The sequence below is a fragment of the Emys orbicularis genome, chromosome 15 (assembly GCF_028017835.1).
Source record: "Emys orbicularis isolate rEmyOrb1 chromosome 15, rEmyOrb1.hap1, whole genome shotgun sequence".
Taxonomy (NCBI): Eukaryota; Metazoa; Chordata; order Testudines; family Emydidae; genus Emys; species Emys orbicularis.
In genome coordinates, this window is record NC_088697.1 from 22,155,951 (window position 1) to 22,175,155 (window position 19,205).

The 19,205-nt window shown below is 41.7% G+C and overlaps 1 protein-coding gene across 2 annotated transcripts in view; it reads right to left on the minus strand.

Moving 5' to 3' along the window:
- The window catches only part of ZBTB44 (zinc finger and BTB domain containing 44), a 58,542-nt gene that overhangs the window by 25,897 nt on the left and 13,440 nt on the right, over window positions 1–19,205 (minus strand). The window contains exons 1-2 of one of the 2 annotated variants that reach the window (XM_065417427.1): window positions 14,004–14,049; window positions 6,343–7,410 (exon numbers count right to left, since the gene is read on the minus strand). The exons of the other annotated variant lie outside the window; for it this stretch is intronic. Of the exons in view, the coding sequence (XP_065273499.1) occupies window positions 6,343–7,360 (1,018 nt within the window). The 5' untranslated portion in view covers window positions 7,361–7,410; window positions 14,004–14,049. Of the gene's footprint in view, window positions 1–6,342; window positions 7,411–14,003; window positions 14,050–19,205 lie in introns of those variants that run through there. 2 annotated transcript variants of the gene reach the window in all.

Genomic DNA, 19,205 nt, shown 5'->3' on the forward strand with positions numbered 1-19,205 from the left:
AGGGCTGAGCAGGGGTTGACCATGTCTGGGTAAAATTAGAAACCGGCACCTGTGTACCCACCCCATTCCAGGATCTCCTTTTTAATTCCCCCATGCCAGGAGCTCTGCCTCCTCCATTTCCCCCTTCCCACCATTCTCATTTATTTTCTGTCTGGGAATTAAGTCACACAGGGTATGTCTACACAGCAAAGAAAAACCCATGACTGGCTCGTGTCAGCCAACTTGGGGTCACAGGGCTCTTCCATTGCTGTGTAGACTTCCAAGCTCTGGGACCCTCCCACTCTGCAGGGTTCTACAGCCCAGGCTCCAGCCTGAGTCCGGAATTCTACACAGCAACAAAACAGCCCCGCAGCCTAAGCCCCGTGAACCTGAGTCGGCTACCAGGGGACATGTGATCAATTGTGTAAAGTCATTAAATGAACATAGTGGTGGCAGGAGACTATACTGATATATTAGTGAGAAATATAAACTGCAACATATAAAAAAAGGCAATGAAACTAAGGGTCAGGAAAAGGAAAAACATACCCACTGAAAAGAATTTTACCCACTGTATTTATCATATTCAAGCAGCCTGAAAGACAACTAACTATGCTGCCTCCTTTTGATCAGGATCCAGTGTGATCTGTATAGAAAATGTAGACATACCGCTAGGGTGTCAGCTTTTTAAGATGAAGTGAGACCACGGGCAGAACTGAGATGAGGGTACTGTTACGCAGGAAGGTGTTAATGGCTGCCATCAACCAGCTCTGATCTATAGTCAATTACAGATCTGGTTGACGCTGATGTGAGTGCTCACCAGATGCTTTTTGGTGGGGAGGGAAGGGGGGTGGCAGACACAGCTCTACATGTCCCTTTCAGATTTTCCAATTTCAGCAAAAATAAATCAGGTTCTGAAGTTCTGGAATTGTTTGATGTGGTACTCCAAAGTTATTGTTACAAACACAAAGACGTCATCAGGTTGACTGTAAGAGCTTGCTTTATTCAGTACTAGTGTCCAGAGCAATCCTGTGCAAACCTCTTAAGCATAACTGACCTGCTGAAACTTTTGGTTATGCACATCTTAAATCCTGTATTCCCATTTAGCTTGATCCTACAGCTTTGGATATCTTAAGTGAGTGCCATATATCTAACCAGCTCATGGTGCAATCACATACGGTCTGTTACATAACTTAGCTCCATTATGTTTTTAAAGTATCTCAAGTTACAGGTTTCTTAAAGTCCATACAAGAACCAACTTGATTTCATTAAGATTAAGTTTTCTACAGCCTGTAGCTAAAGCAACAGGGTTTACATCCATCCTTCAACAAGAGGTCAACTAGCTGTTAGATTTGTATCTATGGCTATGTCTACACTACCACTTACATCAGCATACTTTGTCATTCAGGGATGTGAAAAAACACACCCCGAGCGACATAAGTTAAACCGACATAAGTGCCAGTGCGGACAGCGCTATGTTGGTGGGAGAGTGTCTCCTGCCAACATAGCTACCGCCACTCGTCGGGGTGGATAAATATGTTGATAGGAGAGCTCACTCCCATCAGCATAGAGTAGCTACACAGGAGTTCTTACAGCAGCTGCGTCGCTGTAAGCTCTCTAATGTAGACATAGCCTTAGGTAAGTCACCCAGTATATGGCCAGGGACCTGAATACCTGAGACACTGCCTCTTTTCCTCAGCCATACTACCTCGGTGAAGACAGATCAATATTCCAGATATATAAATGAGCTGCTGAAGAGTCCCTTGAATTTTGATTTCACCTTTTCTCCTCCCTCCCATCATGCAAAACAGCCTGAATTTGTTGAACTTTAGGGCACTCTGTAATGCCTGCATATGGGGACAGGCATTTGGGGTTTTCATTGAGGACGGTATTGGGATTTAGTGGGAGTGAAGAAAGTTGATGGCTAAATTCCAACAGACTTCAATGGGAAAAGACCCACTGTCAGTATGCGCTGAAATACAACACTAGAAAAACAATACTATTGGGGCTTCAGATGAGATTGTCAGACCGAAGATACAAATGGAAAGAGAAGAGATACAATGCGATATGGAGACAGGAGAGGGGGGAAAATGTTTATTCCAAAAGGAAGAGTGCTAGAATAGAAAATAGAAAAGCCCATTAAGATGTCAGGAGTCACAAGGAAGGCCCATATTTCCCAACCGAAAGAAAAGTTAGGGATCCAAAATATAATGATCCCATATTTTGGGGTTACTGATGGAAGACTCACCTTTGATAAGTTTCTGAAAACAACATTATGAATATCAAATTTAAAACTGTGGTTCAGTGTGACTTAAAATAAGCTGACTATTGTTGGGTGCGCAAGATCAGATGTAATACAACGTGTAAAAATAAAAAACGGAATTCTATATTGATTTTATCCTTCACGATATTGCCAACTAATAAAATCTAGTCCAAAAAAAGTTCATTTGCTGCTAGAATTTTTATTTTGTGTACTTATCTCTCTGATGGGGCTGATGTCAAAGAGTTATGAAAATATCTTCTCAAACATAACTAGTGTTGCTACCAGAATGACACAATATATTTATAAAGGCTCTCCTGCTTGTCTTTCTCCAGTATTATAAAGTGCTCTTACGCACTGCTTAAGTGATACTACATATAACAAACTGCAAATGAGCAATTCTTGCAATTGCCCAAGTAGCGAATGAGAGCTCTTTACAATACAAGAAAAACAGGCAGGGGAGCTTTTATAAATGCATTATAAAGCACTGAGATAAGTACATGTAATTTTAAAAGGGTAATGTGTGTGTTCAGGAAAGAGAACGTTGTGTTTTAACATACCTCCTTGCCCCCAACAGTTATTGCTGTACTGGATCGTCCCTAATGTTGTGATAGTGTGCAAGGCAATACCTCTTTAGAAAACAAAGGATGCTTATAATGTGGCCTGTGCTGCAACTGTGCTTTATCATACCTTTGGTACAGTGCAAACCTTCTAAAACAGGGGTAGGCAACCTATGGCACACGTGCCGAAGGTGGCACGTGAGATGATTTTCAGTGGCACTCACACTGCCCGGGTCCTGGCCACCAGTCCGGGGGGCTCTGCATTTTAATTTAATTTTAAATGAAGCTTCTTAAACATTTTAAAAACCGTATTTACTTTACATACAACAATAGTTTAGTTATATATTATAGACTTATAGAAAGAAACCTTCTAAAAACGTTAAAATGTATTACCGGCATGTGAAACCTTAAATTAGAGTGAATAAATGAAGACTCGGCACACCACTTCTGAAAGGTTGCCGACCCCTGTTCTAAAACAAGGAATTTGCCCTTCTTTAGAATACAGCAAAATAGGAATATAATCTATAATCATGGTATAATAGTGTTGTGCAAACAATGCTAAATGTAAATTCAAACACATTGATACCTTAAGGGCCCTTTATGCCAAACAGCAAAGGGAAGACAACACACGGTGTCAAAATATTTAGCCAAACGGTTTTGGTAAGGTATCACATAAAAAACTGGTGACATGCTGGTCATATTGTGTGATCTATGTACAGGTTGTATATAAAGAATTATGTATATGTGCTGGAAATATGTTCTGGAGGCAAGCCTGCCTTAGACAAAGGAATGTGGATTTACCTCTCTGCTGCGAGATGTCTCTGGGGAACCTGAATTCACTCTATTACCTGCAAGGTAAGGACTGGCAGCATCTCAGGAGTTTGCTGGTGAGGCAAACAGATTAGTGCAGCAGGGAACTGTCTCTTAATCTAAACTCCAGCAAAACTCTCTCTTGCTAAAGCAGAGGTAAGAGTGGCTTACAGCTCTAGGTGCCCTGAGGAAAGCATCACACATGCATCATTCAAGCACACAGAATGGGATTCTATTATGTTGACCTCGGGCCAACTTTTTTGTATCTGCAGCCATGAAGGTGCAGCAGCATGCTATACTGAACTATCCTCAAAGCTTACAGACATTTGATTTTAGACTTTAGAGCATTTGGTTAAAATGATGGTCACTAATGCAGTACACAAAAACATGGCACAAGACCCCAAACCCTCTTCTTGTGCTGTAAATATGGTTAGGGAACATGCTTTCCGTGGCAATAGACCCAGAAGGGTAGAGATCAAAGGGTAAGCCTTCCAGAAACTGTTTTGCAGCTTCAGCACTATAAGGTGACATTTTCAAAGCTGCTTCTCAGTAAATGTCATTTCACAGTTAAGGATTCTGGCTAGGTCACTCTTTGGCAAAAGGAACGCAGTCACATACATTACCAGGGCCTGATCACTAGCGTACATTCAGTGCATTTGTTCAATTCTAGGACTTTCTTAGAAAAGGAACATTTAGGCCACTCACTGAAGTCTCTCTCTTTACGATCTAGTGCTGGTCTCACTCTTATATTTCCATTCCTCCCATTCTCCTATGGTTAAAGATTACTTTTTTTATGTTTGACACGTATTTTTATACACTGCTATTTTTTGAGTGGCTTAGAACAGATATGTAATGTACCTTTCCTCTGACATTTTCTACACAGATCACACTGGATCCTGATCAAAAGGAAGCAGCATAGTTAGTTGTCTTTCAGGCTGCTTGAATATGATAAATACAGTGGGTAAAACTCTTTTCAGTGGGTATGTTTTTTTCCTTTTCCTGACCCTTAGTTTCATGGTCTTTTTTTGTATGTTGCAGTTTATATTTCTCACTGATATATCAATATAGTATGACTTCACACAACTATCACATGTCCTTGGCAATTTCTTTTCTAAGGTATTGCTACAATGTGTTAAGGACTGGGTCAAATTGCACCAGTTCAGTGAACCAGTCTTTTTTTTCCCTAGAGGCTGTTGGAACACAAACTCTACTCTCCCTGTAGTAAAGAAACTATCAGTATTTACTCTGATAGTATACTCACAAGTTGTGGCTACTACTCCAAGGGGATTCACAAAAACCATGTCTGTAAAACTCCAGTAAGTAAAGCAGTTTAGATTGGGCATAAACACTACCAATGTAGAATGCTACCATATGAGCTATACAAAAATGACATACAAAAAAATAGCAATATACAAAGTGTTGAAGCAGGTACTAACATGACAAAGTTCCTGCTGCTTTAAAGCAATTGTGCAATTGAAATAGTATGCTTACAGTGGCCAGATATTTCCTCATTGAAAGGGTCAGAGAGATCAGCTACCTACTACTCCCTCATGAAGGCACAGTGACAAAACTCTGAGGTAGAGTTAGCGTACAAGACTATATTTATAATTTTATTAATTGAAACAGCATTTGGCATGATATTATCTGAATGAAGTCGACCAAACAGTTCTCAAATAAACCAGATTTTACTGAAATAATCCTTCAATAAATAGGCTTTGTAAATACAAAGGCAAATAGATAATCTGTGCAAAATTCTGGCAACCAAATTAGAAATATTGCAAACTGTGTTCAGACTTACTGCAAGCCATTTGTAAGAGTCTTTTCTATGCAAAGAGAAAACCGGATTGTTATAGTGATGTCCTCTAAACCTTTCCAGACTACTGATTTATCTTGCGTGCCACAAATTTCACCTCACTTAAAAACTACTTGCATACTACTTGCTTACAAAATCAGACATAAAAAATACAAAAATGTCACTGCACACTATTACTGAAAAATTGCTTACTTTCTCATTTTGTCTGTATGAAATTTTAGTTTGTACTGACTTCGCTTGTGCTTTTTTTGTAGCCTGTTGTAAAACTAGGCAAATATCTAGATGAATTGATGTACCCCCTGGAAGACCTCTGCATACTCCCAGGGGTACATGCACTCCCGGCTGAGAATCACTGCTCTAAATATTAGCTATTAATAGATAACAGCTCACTAGAGGAACCCAAAAATGGCTACAAATTGTCATTTGGGAAAAATGTTAGTCTCAGCATTTGGCAGAATAAGAGCTGCAATTTGTGATTAAATCCCTTTAAAATGGAAAGATTCTCTATATTATGACTTCACTATTTTGTTTTTGTCTGGGATATTAATTTGACAGCTTTCCACCATTTATTCTGCAAAATATGTTCTTAACTCTTATTATAAAAGCTCTCTACTATCATTGTACCTACACTGATAAAAGGCTTGATTTTGGAGATTCCGTAACTGTAAAGGGAGTTAACGGTAAGCACCAATCTTTCCAAAATGGTACTCTGTGAATGGACTGTGGTCAAACCATTTGGCACTATTAAGAAAATAATTATTAACAAACTGTTAAAATCACTGCATTGCATTTCATAAGTTAGAACAACAAAATACAGTTTCACCAATCTTCTGTGACCTAATTAAAAATTCAAGCAGACTTTCTTAAATAACATCACAAGTGCATGTACGTATACATATATAAAATAGTAGAAGTGGCTGTACCTATAGAGGAAGACTGTGGGCTGATCAGGAGATCTTCCTGAACTTGCTCACTTCCTGGGACTGTCTGCTGATCACTCAGAGAACTCTGGGATGCACTCACAGGCTGCGATACTTCCTCATGAACCTCCTCATCACTTAACCTTTCCACTTTGACACGCACATCTTCTTCAATCACAAGAGGTGAACTGGCTTTTGTGCTCTCACATGTCACATAATCAGTAATTCTTCTGGCTGCCTCAGATGGACCAGGGAGTTCTAAAGTCCTAGAATTCTCTACCTGTTTCACCTTCTCAGATTGAAGCCTTCGATCAATTCCAAAAGGAAAAGTCCAAGGAAAAGCTAAGGAAGAATCTACTGGCTGATTTCTGGACTCTGCGTAGGAAGCTGAAGGATTGAGCACTTGGGGGGAGTTCGTTTGTGTGTTACACTTAAGTGGACTTTCAGGAGACATGACTATGTAGCTTTTGCGCTTTCTTCGGGACTCTCGACAAACAGGAATGGCTCTTTCCACCACACTGCATTCAGAGGAAACTGGAGAAAGGCTGCCATCTCGAGAAGTAAAGTTGCAGTTTGCACTGTTTTCTTGTCCTGCATCTAGCACCTTGTCTTGCTGGCTGTTGGGCGTATTCCATAAAATACTCGACTTCATGAATTCTGAGCATGTACTAGCAACACTGAACATTTGCATGTAGCTGGCTGCAGCCAACACATCAATAATATTTTCTGTGTTGATAGACAGTGTGGCTGTGTAAGCATACTCCAGAAGGGGTATGAAGCCAGTCACTGTCACATGATGCAAGTCTAATACACTCTTGCCGTCATCTTCTGCTTGGCCAACTAGTTTGGAGCGGAAGAAGTCGCTGCAGGCTGCCAAGACCACCTTGTGTGCCCTGAAGATTTTGTCCTGTACGCGAATGGTGATGTCGCAGAAATGTCCATCGTTGCGAAGCATGTTAAGTTTTCCAAGCATCTCCTGGCTGTGAGCAGGGGAATTATGAGTAAATGTTTTTACACCCATTTTTTCACTTTTGCTGATGCTCTTTCACCATGCAAGTGGTCACAAGTGTCCTAAAAGACAGACAAAAACCATTATCTTTTGTCATTTTTATAAAGATATTCTATACTACAAATTTCTACACTGAGAATTAAAGATTAGTGACTTCGTATTTGCAGAGACCAACATGAAAGAGAATCGTCCTTTACACTAAAGTCCAGGACATTAGAGCTTTTAGAATCCAGACTGTCCCATGGGCCAGAAAAAATGAGAGATTATATTAAGTTCACTCTACGACAATGCACTGAGTTATTAATATTTTGTAATAATGCAAATGAAATGTGGAAGTCAGATTATCTGAACTCAGCCAATAATATCACTTTTCAGATCTCTGCTGTTACCTGCTCAAAGAAATTACCCTGATCAGAGTTTGGTAACAGGGACACTTATCACCTTTTGAGATGGGAAATATGGGCTTTTAAACTAGTATGTATGTGTCTTAAATCTGTATTTTTGTTTTCTGGAATCAATAATCTATTGCTTAGTTATTAGTCTTCAGGGGCTTTGTGAAATGGTTCTGTAAACTGAAGACCCTGACATTAGTTTGGGCTGGGATGCAAATGTGTAGAATCAAACAAACTTCTCAGTGAAGGTTCTAAATAAGAAAGCCTTATAGAGTCCACTGTATGAATTTTCAGAAGACAGAGTTCAAGCTAGCAAACACAGAACAGTTTTTAACAATAGCTAAGCCGTGCTGCTGGTAGCGTAGGCAGTGATTGCCTAAAGCTGTTTTCAATAAATGATTTTGGACTAGGATGAGAGGTTGCTGAAAATTCCTCCAAAAACAAAATGCATTCTAAACTTCAAAGTACAGTTCTGGCTTACCAAATCATATCTACAACACTGGATTTTACAAGGTAAAGCAAACACAAGGGACGTAACATCTTCCTTTGCATATCTATTGCTGAAAAAATAAAAACACAGAACACTTCCAATTATTTTCTTAGCCGTGGTCTACATGGGGGGGGGGGGGAATCGATCTAAGTTACGCAACTTCAGCTACGTGAATAACGTAGCTGAAGTCGACGTACTTAGATCGACTTACCATGGTGTCTTCACATGGCGAGTCGACTGCTGCCGCTCCCCCGTCGACTCTGCCTGCGCCCCTCGCGAAGCTGGAGTACAGGAGTCGAAGGGAGAGTACTCGGGGGTCGATTTATTGCATCTAGACTAGACGCAATAAATTGATCCCCGCTGGATCGATCGCTGCCCGCCAATCCAGCGGGTAGTGAAGACATACCCTTAGGGACAAATCCTCTCTTTGATTCTAATCTAAGTAAAAAGGCTTGACACAATTTCCTGGAGGTGTGGAAGGCACAGAATCCTCTCCTCCAGGCTACAGAGGAAACATTCTCAAGCCATTATTGACTGTTTGAAACCTACATGCCTCTGATTTTACAGAGGAATATGATGGTCCAGTGACCCCAACCCCTCACTCTACAGACATGTGGAGAGAGTCCTTGCACAGTGAGGCTCTGTGTGCATCTTTTGCAAGGGAACCATACCACTTCTGCTGCATGCACAGCCCTCTGCAATGGCACAGGAAGGCAGAATTGGTCTGCAAATGAGGAGACCTAGTTTCTGAGGCAGCTTTAATTATGTATTTAATTGTTAAAGGGGAAACAAGCTATCATTTCAGTTACTTAAGGCCCTAAGCATGCATTCCTTACATGAACATAACTCCCAATTAAAGTAGGGACCCCATTTGCTTCTGTGTTTATATGCTTTACACAATTCAGAAGAGGCTGGATGCATAAATAAGGTGCTTCTCCATGTTTAAATATCAGTGACTGAATTATACCTGGTTGGTTGACAGGGGTAAGTTTCTCCTCCCTTCTAGCCATCACCATCTGCCTCACACACTCACAAATCTGCAAGCTGTTCCGTACAAGATGACCTCATGCCCAGGAGCAGCTTTATAACCTCATGATGCAGGGAGCTGCCTATGTGGAATAGGTTACAGATTTGGAGCCTTAAAATATACATAAATAGTGGCTGTCAGAGGCTCCTAGTGACTCTCTCTCATTACTCACTCACTCCACTATTAAATATGAGCCATATTTCCACCTCACATTATCTTGTTCCTGTTATTTCACTCTTCTTATTGCAAACTACTTCAGACAGAGAAAGGCATTACTCCTTCTGGAGCCCAGAATCAACTGACTAACATTACAGATGCAGTCACATGGTTAATTTATTTCAATAACCATAAGTTATGAGAGGAACATTAATTTATGAAGTCAGTCAAATTATGAAGACAACTTGGATTTAAAATGAAATTTCACGCCACTGTGAAGGGAGAAATTAAGCATAAACAAAACACTTGCTAAGTGAAAGAAACCATATCCCAGTCTCACATCTATAGGGGTCTGAAGACAGATAGCTCCAGAGGCTTTGTTGATGTTTATAGCTTTACTGAAGAACAGGGGATGCAAACTAGTGTTTATCTGGGAAAGAGGACCCAAAAATGGAGAGCTGGGGAGTGGATGGAGTAAGGGAGAACTAATCCTGATGCTACTTTGCAGCCAGGAGGCACAAGAGTAGTAGAGATTCCCCCCCAACAGCAACCAGGAGTGGAGTTGGGGTGTATGCGTGGCAGGATGCAACTGGAAAAGTTTAACAACCTCCAGTCATAGGACAATATAAGAGACCAACTCTGAGTAGAGAGCAGGGACAGCACCCTGACAGAAACACAGGCATGCTTCCCCTTCCCAGGAACTGGTGGCATGGGTGCTGGACTCCTCACCCCTCATCTCTCAGAATTAAACTCTTCCACACACATGCAACATGCTACACCACAGTGTTCTCAAGTTCAAGGAATAAACCACTTATATTAACTGTTAAATTTAAAATGATGCTATTTTCAAAAACTTTTCAAAGAAGTTTAATAGGTTGGTGCAACAGCAATTTATTTCAAACTTTCCCTGACATTTTCTTTACTCTTATGGTTTGAGTGAGCCAGTCACTACTCTGTTGAAGTGTGACAAGAGTGCCTCAGAATGCCAGAGCAAGGAGAATTTTCTGAATTGCCAATTGATGGGTAGGCTGCTGATAAATGTTCGGGCACTGGGTTTTCAAACAAGTTCAGTTTAATGGATTTTAAATAGAGTTAGAACTGTAATGTAGACCTGATATTAAACCATTTAAGGTGGCTTGTCTCATTTTTATTGGTTGAAGATCACTGAAGAAATCAAGTAGTTACTTCCAAAGGAGAAAGAACAAAATTTAAAATCTCTGAATCAACAAATCACATGTACCAGTTCATATCCTCTAAAGTACTTATTTTTCAACATCTGAGGGTACGTCTATACCCAGCCGCTAGTTCGGCGGCTGGCAATCGAACTTCTGGGTTCGACTTATCGCGTCCAGACAAGACGCGATAAGTCGAACCCGGAAGTGCTCGCCGTCGACTGCGGTACTCCTGCTCGGCGAGAAGAGTACCGCGGAGTCGACGGGGGAACCTGCCTGCCGCGTCTGGACCGAGGTAAGTTCGAACTAAGGTACTTCGAACTTCAGCTACGTTATTCACGTAGCTGAAGTTGCGTACCTTAGTTCGATTTGGGGGGTTAGTGTAGACCAAGCCTAAGTTGTATGTAAAACTTGCTTGCCTGGAAACTACTAACATATTTGAAAGTATAAACTGTACAATGTATACTATGAACAAACAACAGGTCCGACTTCAGCATTCTCTATCTTATATTGCCTGTCCTCTCTCATTACCAATACTTTTATTTCTCACTTGCCTCCTGCTTTTTAAATTTTTCTTTATAGCTTAAGACTATCATCTTTGTAACATGAGATTTATACTGTGAAATTGGTTTCTTTTTAGGGTGAGACCACGGGCCAACTTCACCAGTTGTGCATCCTAACAGCAAAAGTGGATTTAGCCCTATAACTTCAAAAATACACAAAAAATATTCAAGATGTCAGCTTTATCTGATAAAGGCCTCCCATTTACACTGGACCAAGAACACTATTCGCTGAATATGGTTTAAAACACTGTTCTAAGCCAGCTCAGTAGCCCAGTTTGAGCATCAGTGTGGACAAACCTATGTTGTTTAAAAAAAAAAAAAAAAAAAGGCAGGCCAACACTGCAAGATCTCCTTGCATGCAATTACTTCAATATGAAATATTCACTCTGCTGTAATAGAATCTATGGAATGCAAACCTGTCTCCTTTAGAGGTAATGGGTGAATACATCAGGGCACTGAGCCATCAAGATACAAATTCAATGTTTTAACAGTCCCATCTCTGCGAGTACTGCATACTTAAAAGCACAAGTGTCCAGCAGAATTACAGTTAAAGACATCAAATTACAAGTTTGGGGATAGCGGTCATTATCACAGCTTTCATAATTAGTCTGACGAGGCTACGCCAGTTGCTCCACAGATGCTATATTTCTTTTACGATAGAGTTTGGAACTGTTATAATCGAGGATATTAGGCCTAAAAATTGATCTACCTTGAGAGTTGTCATTAAAAGAGTCCTTACTTTGTGAAGACCACTGAACATTTATTTCTGCAATAAACTACCATCTCTTGGCTCAAATACTGATCTTTCACAAATCACCTTGCTGAAAGTTTTACATAGAGAGACCATTTATAGAAGTTAGTTTACAAGAGTCAACAGGGTTAGGCACCAAAAATGTGAAACTGTTTTTTTTTTTTGGGAAGTGGGGGTAGACAATGTAACTCACAAAACATTACCTTTAAACTATACTTGAAGCAATGTCCACACCATTGTTATCTTAACTGTAAGACACGCAATACTTAGTTTGACTCTATTGAACATGTCAGTGTGTCTACACACAGGTCTGCTGTTACATACTGTATCCACACTAGCACTACACTTCATTATTTTAGCAGCAATGCTTTCTGGAGATGCATCTCAGAGTTCCCAATACCACAGCAAACTGCGGTGCCTCATGGATGAACTACACAGGCCTTGGAGAGACTTTTGCAAGTGCCCAGGGAAACTGCACGCAGAGGGGTTAGTTTCTCAACTCCTACAACCTGTCCTGGAAAATCCCAAGATTCCTTGGGTGCGGGGGGGGGGGGGGGGGGCTCTCATAATTCCTCCAAGGTCCCAAAGCTTATTATCTAATTTCCTAGCAAACCTAATGTGGGCCCCAGTTGCAAGCTGCTTCCACAGCAGCCAACTCCCCACTGGCATGGATCCTTACAGGGAAGAGAACTATCAAAGGAAGAACTCCTTTTCCTGGATTTCAAAGTCACATGCCAGCTGTTGAGGCGGTGGCAGGTAGTCTAGCATTACTAGTTGGGAGCCTGGTGCGAGGAATACCCAGCAAGAAGAGAGTCTCAGGCTAGGTCCACACTACCCGCCTGATTTGGCGGGTAGAGATCGATCTTCTGGGATCGATTTATCGCGTCTCATCTGGACGCGATAAATCGATCCCAGAAGCGCTCCCCCGTCGACAGCGTTTCCTCCTCTCGGCGAGCAGGAGTTCCGCAGTCGAGGGGGGAGCGCTTCTGGGAACTCCTGCTCACCGAGAGGAGGAAACGCTGTCGACGGGGGAGCTTGCCTGCGCCGCGTGGACCCGCAGTAAGTAAACTTAGTTCGATCTAGGAAACGTCGACTTCAGCTACGCTATTCTCGTAGCTGAAGTTGCGTTTCCTAGATCGATCCCCCGCCCCAGTGTGGACCAAGCCTCAGAGGAGTTCCACGAGTAACTGCATCGTTTCCTCATGGATGAAGGGAACACTCAAGCAGCAGTTATGGGTCAGGCCCACAAACACAGAATGATTACACTAGATCAGTGGTTCTCAAACTTATTTGATCAGGCTCCCCTTCTTTGTGTCTGTAGTCATTTATGCCTCCGCAATCCCAGCCAAGTACATAGATAGCCACCAAACTGAAGTCAGAGCACAGCGCAGCGGCTGTTGACTGAGCACCCAGCGCCGTGCCAGCAGCAGCACAGAGGGGAGGCAATGTGAAAAGTGGTATTTGTCAATAACACTTTTCACAGCAGACTTAGCACCCCATTGCCACCCTTACTTCTGCACAGCTGCTGCCACCCCAGGGCGGACAGCTGGAGCCCCACCGCCTCCAGGTGAGGGATTGGGGGGGAGGGAAAGGGAGGGATGGGAAGGAGAGCTCAGGCTACCTCCTGCTAAAGGATTCAGGGGAGGGGGAAGGAGAGCCTGAGCCCAGTCTGTCTCCCAATGAGGGATTTGGGGGGTGGGGAGAAGGAGAGCCTGAGCCCTGGCAGTGAGGCTCCGGTTGTCTCCTTGGGTGGTGAAAATATTATTTGAGATAGAATTATTTGAAGTGCAAGTAACAAATGAGTGGTTTTAAACACAGCTTTATTGGAAGTAGAGAGGGTAGACCAGCTGCCAACTTGTGACAAAAGACTAAATTGGAAACTGAAAAAAAGACAGTACACAGTGCATCCAGCATTACAAAACAAGGCCAAGAAAGCAATTCTTGCAATAAGACTAACATTAGCTCCCAAATGTACTTTTTTTTTTTTTTTTTTTTTTAAATGGACTATTGTAATATATCCCCAACTAACTAGTCAGGTTTGCATATGTAACCTTAAATGCATTCGCCCAAAAAGAAAGCTTGGGGCTACTCTTCTCTGCAATACCTTGGAGGTAGTGGAAGTGCATCACTTCAGGGCGCTGTTTCTCATTCCCTCTTCTCTGCACTGGCATGCACAGGCTATGGTTGAGACATGCGCCTGCTGTTTAAAGTACCACAGCACTCTATTCTGGAGTGCATCGTTACATGGAGGCGAGGGAGCAGGTACAAGCAGTGTACATGAGGCAGAGGGAGCAGGATGGCTTAAGGGTTTGTGTGTAAGCACCTCAAAATCCCTGAAATTTATGTCTTTGGAATTCACTGTCCTCCCTTCACATCTGTGAGGACGAACATATTCAGCCATGGTCCGGCAGTCAAACTGCTTGTCACCCTCTCTCTGCAACCTGAAGTCTCCTTTTTCCAAGCTCCAGCTGAGAAGGAGACTAGCAGAGGTATGACAACGCCTGAAATTCAAGCAGTCTGCCCTCTTTTGAATTGTTCTCCTGGCATGACGACTGTGAAGCATGTCCAGTTAGGACATGGGTCTTCTTGATTCGAGCCTGGGATGAGCAGCATTAAGAGGGCCTGTAGGAAAAGCCAAAAGTCTATATCAGTGTCCACAGCAACATAGCACCAAATCCTTTCTGGAAAGGGAAAAACAGACACTTATCTCCACTTTTACATTCCAATACATAATTTCACCAAGAGACATGGGCAGCACCACCGTAAACTACTGCCTTCCCTTTAAGGTTTCCAAAGACTATCAAGGCATGGGAATTAGATCCTTAAAGACAATTTAATATTTCATCTCCAGAGTATGAAAGGCCCCAGGTGTTTCAGGCAACAAGAGGAAAGCCAATGAGCTATACCACAGTCTCATTTTGGCATACGAAGACACTTGCTGGATGCTTGGAAAGGCAGTGTCAGCTGTAAAAGGGAGTGGAGGTGTAGGAAAAGCAGGTCATCCCTGTAGGCCTCAAGAACAATGTGGAATATTGCATAAAAGGGAAAGTTTCTGATCTTGTGCCACAAGGGTGGATACTGATTAAGTCCAAAAACAGATTACGGTAGAGTGTCTGTAGTATCTGCCTTACTAAAATAATTTTGCCTATATTGCAGGGGTCGGCAACGTTTGGCACGCGGCTCGCCAGGGTAAGCACCCTAGCGGGCCAGGCCAGTTTATTTACCTGCTGACGCGGCAGGTTCGGCCGATCGCGGCCCCCACTGGCCGTGGTTCGCCGTCCCGGGTCAATGGGGATGGCGGGAAGCAGCGCGGGTGAGGGATGTGCTGGCCGAGGCTTCCTGCCGCCCCCATTGGCCCGGGACGGCGAACCACGGCCAGTGGGGGCCGCGATCGGCCGAACCTGCCGCGTCAGCAGGTAAATAAACTGGCCCGGCCTGCTAGGGTGCTTACCCTGGCGAGCCGCGTGCCAAACGTTGCTGACCCCTGCTATATTGCATGTAAGCAGTGCATGCACAAGTGCACTGTTTCTCATTGCTCTGAATGCACTTCTCACTGCTTTATTTTCTTATAGCATATGATCCAAACCAATCAGATAACTTCAGTGAACTCTAGTTTGAAAATAACTTGTATTGTACAAGTACTACTATGAAATGTTCAAATGCATACATGGAATAATCTGCACTTGTTTGCTTACCTGTATAAGTTGGATGTCATATTGGGGTTAAAAATGCCACCTGCAACTCCTGTATTCTAGGAATGCCTCTGCTTGTGTTACAGTATGGGTTCTCAAACTAGGGTGGGAGCATCACAACCACCCACCCTTTCTTTATGGCTAGATGAGAGGGCATCTCAAAACTGTTCCTGTGGTAAAATGGGGTACCACTGGAAAAGGCTGAGTGACATTGTTTTAAAGCAATAAAACCCTCCTAATTAAGCTTCAGTGCACTGTGTGTGCAGTTCGCTTTTGAAAATTTTCCCTGATTACCCACCATTTTGCCTGCCAGTATGTGCCATGCCAACAGGCAGTCATAACCAATGGTAGAGTGGACATTCTTTCCTTGCTCAGCAACTGTGCCCCAGAAACCTTGCCAGAGATATCAAGGTGTAGGGAGGCTGGGTGAGATCGGTGGGAAGGAGGTGGTCAGAGTCCAACCAGGAGATTAGATTGCAACTGGGTTGGAACCTGAGGAGGCCACAGAGATGGATGGAAAATTTTGTGCCCAAATGAAGCTGTATCTGCCAATAATGGCTGCCTCCACAAAACCTCACAATGTTTCCACCCGAAGCCAAGTAAAGGAATATAATAGTATAATAAATAAAAGGAACTTACCAGGCTGTCCATTAAGTATACCAGCCTTGTACTGGGGCAGAATCTCATAATTCAATTCATTTCATGAGGAAATGGACAAAACATTGGTAACATTCCTGGATTTACTGTTCTTTGTCTTCCTATAGGCCACCTTCATCCCCTTGATATGGCTTTCATTCTGGTCTGGGAAATTTCCAGTTTGGCATGATGACTTGAAATCTTATTGTAAGCCTTGTGATTTCTGTTAAAGGAATTCTGCATGGCTGGTGCCTTGGCCCAGAAGACAGCCAAAATTAAGATGCCCACAGCTGACATGCTAGAAGCACTGTGGGTAGCTAGTTGCCAACATTATAGTTTTATAGCAGATAGATAACTAATTTACAGATGAAGCATGAAGCAGTTTGCTGATCAGTTGCCAAAAGTAATTGGTTGCTGTGGAATCAGTCTTCAGCTGGAATGCATGTGGCCATTCAGGGAAATTTAAACCAGTAGGTGGTTTTTGGCCTTGCTGACCCGAGCAATGAAGATTAGCTACATAGCCAAAGAGATCACTCCTGTAGTTCAAAGGGTTATGGAAGACCAATTTGACTTGTGTGTTTTAACATGACATTAGCCTCCATCCACATGGACAGTAACACAGTAACACAATAAAGCTGACACGAATTGCCTTGGTCATGGTCAGCCCTAGCAGGAACTCCAGTGTACGTGGAACCTAGTGGAACCTAGACAGAATTGAGTCATTTGGGTTGGATGCAGGTTGTGCTAGAATCATACCAGAGGGAACACATGATGTTAAATACAACTATAGCTTCTAGTCTACGGAAAGGTCTAAGTATCAAAGATGATCACGTTTTAGGCATGCAAACCTTGTCACTGCTCCTTTCATTAAAATCAGTTTAAAGCGCTTCGAACTGTTGCAATTACAGCCAAACACTGCTGCCAAATCCGTTGGTTCAAACTTTGTTCTGAGGAAGACTAGCTGTTATCTCCATTCGCAAGGAAAAACTGCTAGGATGAAGGGGAGAAGAATCAGTAATATTTAAAGACAGTCTCATTTTGTATTAGACCCGTCAGAAATCTTGGCGGCACTACTGGTACTTTAATTTCATCCTCCAAAATAAGACAGACTACAGTCCCAATTATTTCAAAAACATAGTAAAATTTCTGGCTCTTTCAAAGACCAGTAATTAGATATAAAGTAAATCTGCAAGAATCTTGGCCAAATTAAGAAAGAATCTATGTGCCCAGTAAAACCACAAAACTACAAGTAGTCTGGCAAATTCCAGAAGCCAGCAAGGAAATTTTTCCACTGCAGTCAAGTTCATTTATTCAAATCTGAAAATAAGAGGTTTAAAATATCAATTAGCTCAAGAAAATCTTTACAGTGTTTCTTTGCAGCAATGTGTGCGCATTCATATTTAAAAAAACAAACATTTCCTGAGATATATAAAATATTACACCCAAACCACAGCTATCCCAAACCACCCACTCCGCTGCAAACGTTCTCCAGATTTTAGCTCATTAGTACCCAGTTAGAGAATAATTCATTGCAAAAAAGCCACATTATTTAAAACATTAAGGTTGCACAGTTAGTTGGAAAATTAAAAAGTTAACATTCTTACAACCCCCCCCAGTGTGTATAGTATTATTCTCAATTTTCATTTGAGAGTTATGCAGATTAATAGATCTATTTATTTTCAACATGCACAATATATATGCCCTACACCACACAGGATACTCACGTTGGCCAGTTTAATATTCATGTAAAAGGAATATTTTCAAGTATGTATGCCTAAATGGATTTAGTTACCTAAATTTAAGCACCCAAGATCAAAACTGTTGACTTTAACATTACGCTGATCTATTTATATACACAATTTTTAGAAGCAAAAAAGTTACATTTGTCCTTTTTTGCTTCTTTATGATGTATAAAGGTCTGAAAGAAAATTGACTCTCTTTAACATTACAATGTTCCTGTTTATGATGCAAGTCTACTGAGATTATGGCACGACAAGAGTGAAACCTGAGCAACTGAGGGTTTGTCTAGACTAGAACTTTTTAAACTCAAGTAAACTGATAGCCAGTTAACTCGAATTAGCTAACGCATTTGTAAATCCCAGTGTGGACACTCAAAAATGTTTGTCCAGGATACTCATTTACAAACATGTTTGCTATCGATTAACTCTGGATTAAAATAGTCTCATCTGGGAACACTCTAAGGGAAAGGGACTGTGTCACACTGTTTTGGGTTTTTTGTTATTGTTAGGTGTTTAATAACATCTATTTTGAACTCCTGATTGTTTCTTGGGAGAAAGGCACTTTGATATCTCCACCCCTTCAGCTGCTTATTGAGAAAGCAGTTTTAGGGCAAGTCTACACTACAAAATTAAGTCAACCTAAGTTACATCAATGTACAGCCACCACAGTAATTAAATCGCTGTTGCACGTCCACACTATGTTCTTTGTGTTGGCAGTGTGTTCCTCACCAGAAGCGCTTGCACCAATTTGACTGTCAGTGCGGGACATTGTGGGATGGCTTCTGAAAGGCAGCAACAGTAGATGTAAGCAACGCAATGTCTGCACTGACATTGAGTCAGCCGAACTACATTGACCTACACTCTACACTTTTTGCGGAGGTGGAGTTATGAATTTGTTGTAGTAGGCAAGTTACATCAGTGGGAGCAACATTTTAGTGTAGATCAGTGGTTCCGAAACTTTAACAATCTGTGAACCCCTTTCACTAAAATGTCAAGTCTCGTGAACCCTCGTCTAAAAATGAATATTTCCAGGGATTTTCTCCTTTACTTGAGTATAAATTATAAAAGCAGTGATCTTGAAAATATAAAATTTGTTTTTATGACATACTTATTACACACTATTTATTAATAATCATTACAGTATTTTTATTACATTATGAAAACGGCAACACTCTTCCAAGATCTCACATTCGTAGCTTGTATCACTTTCAATAAGCCTGTTATAATACAAGGCTCCTA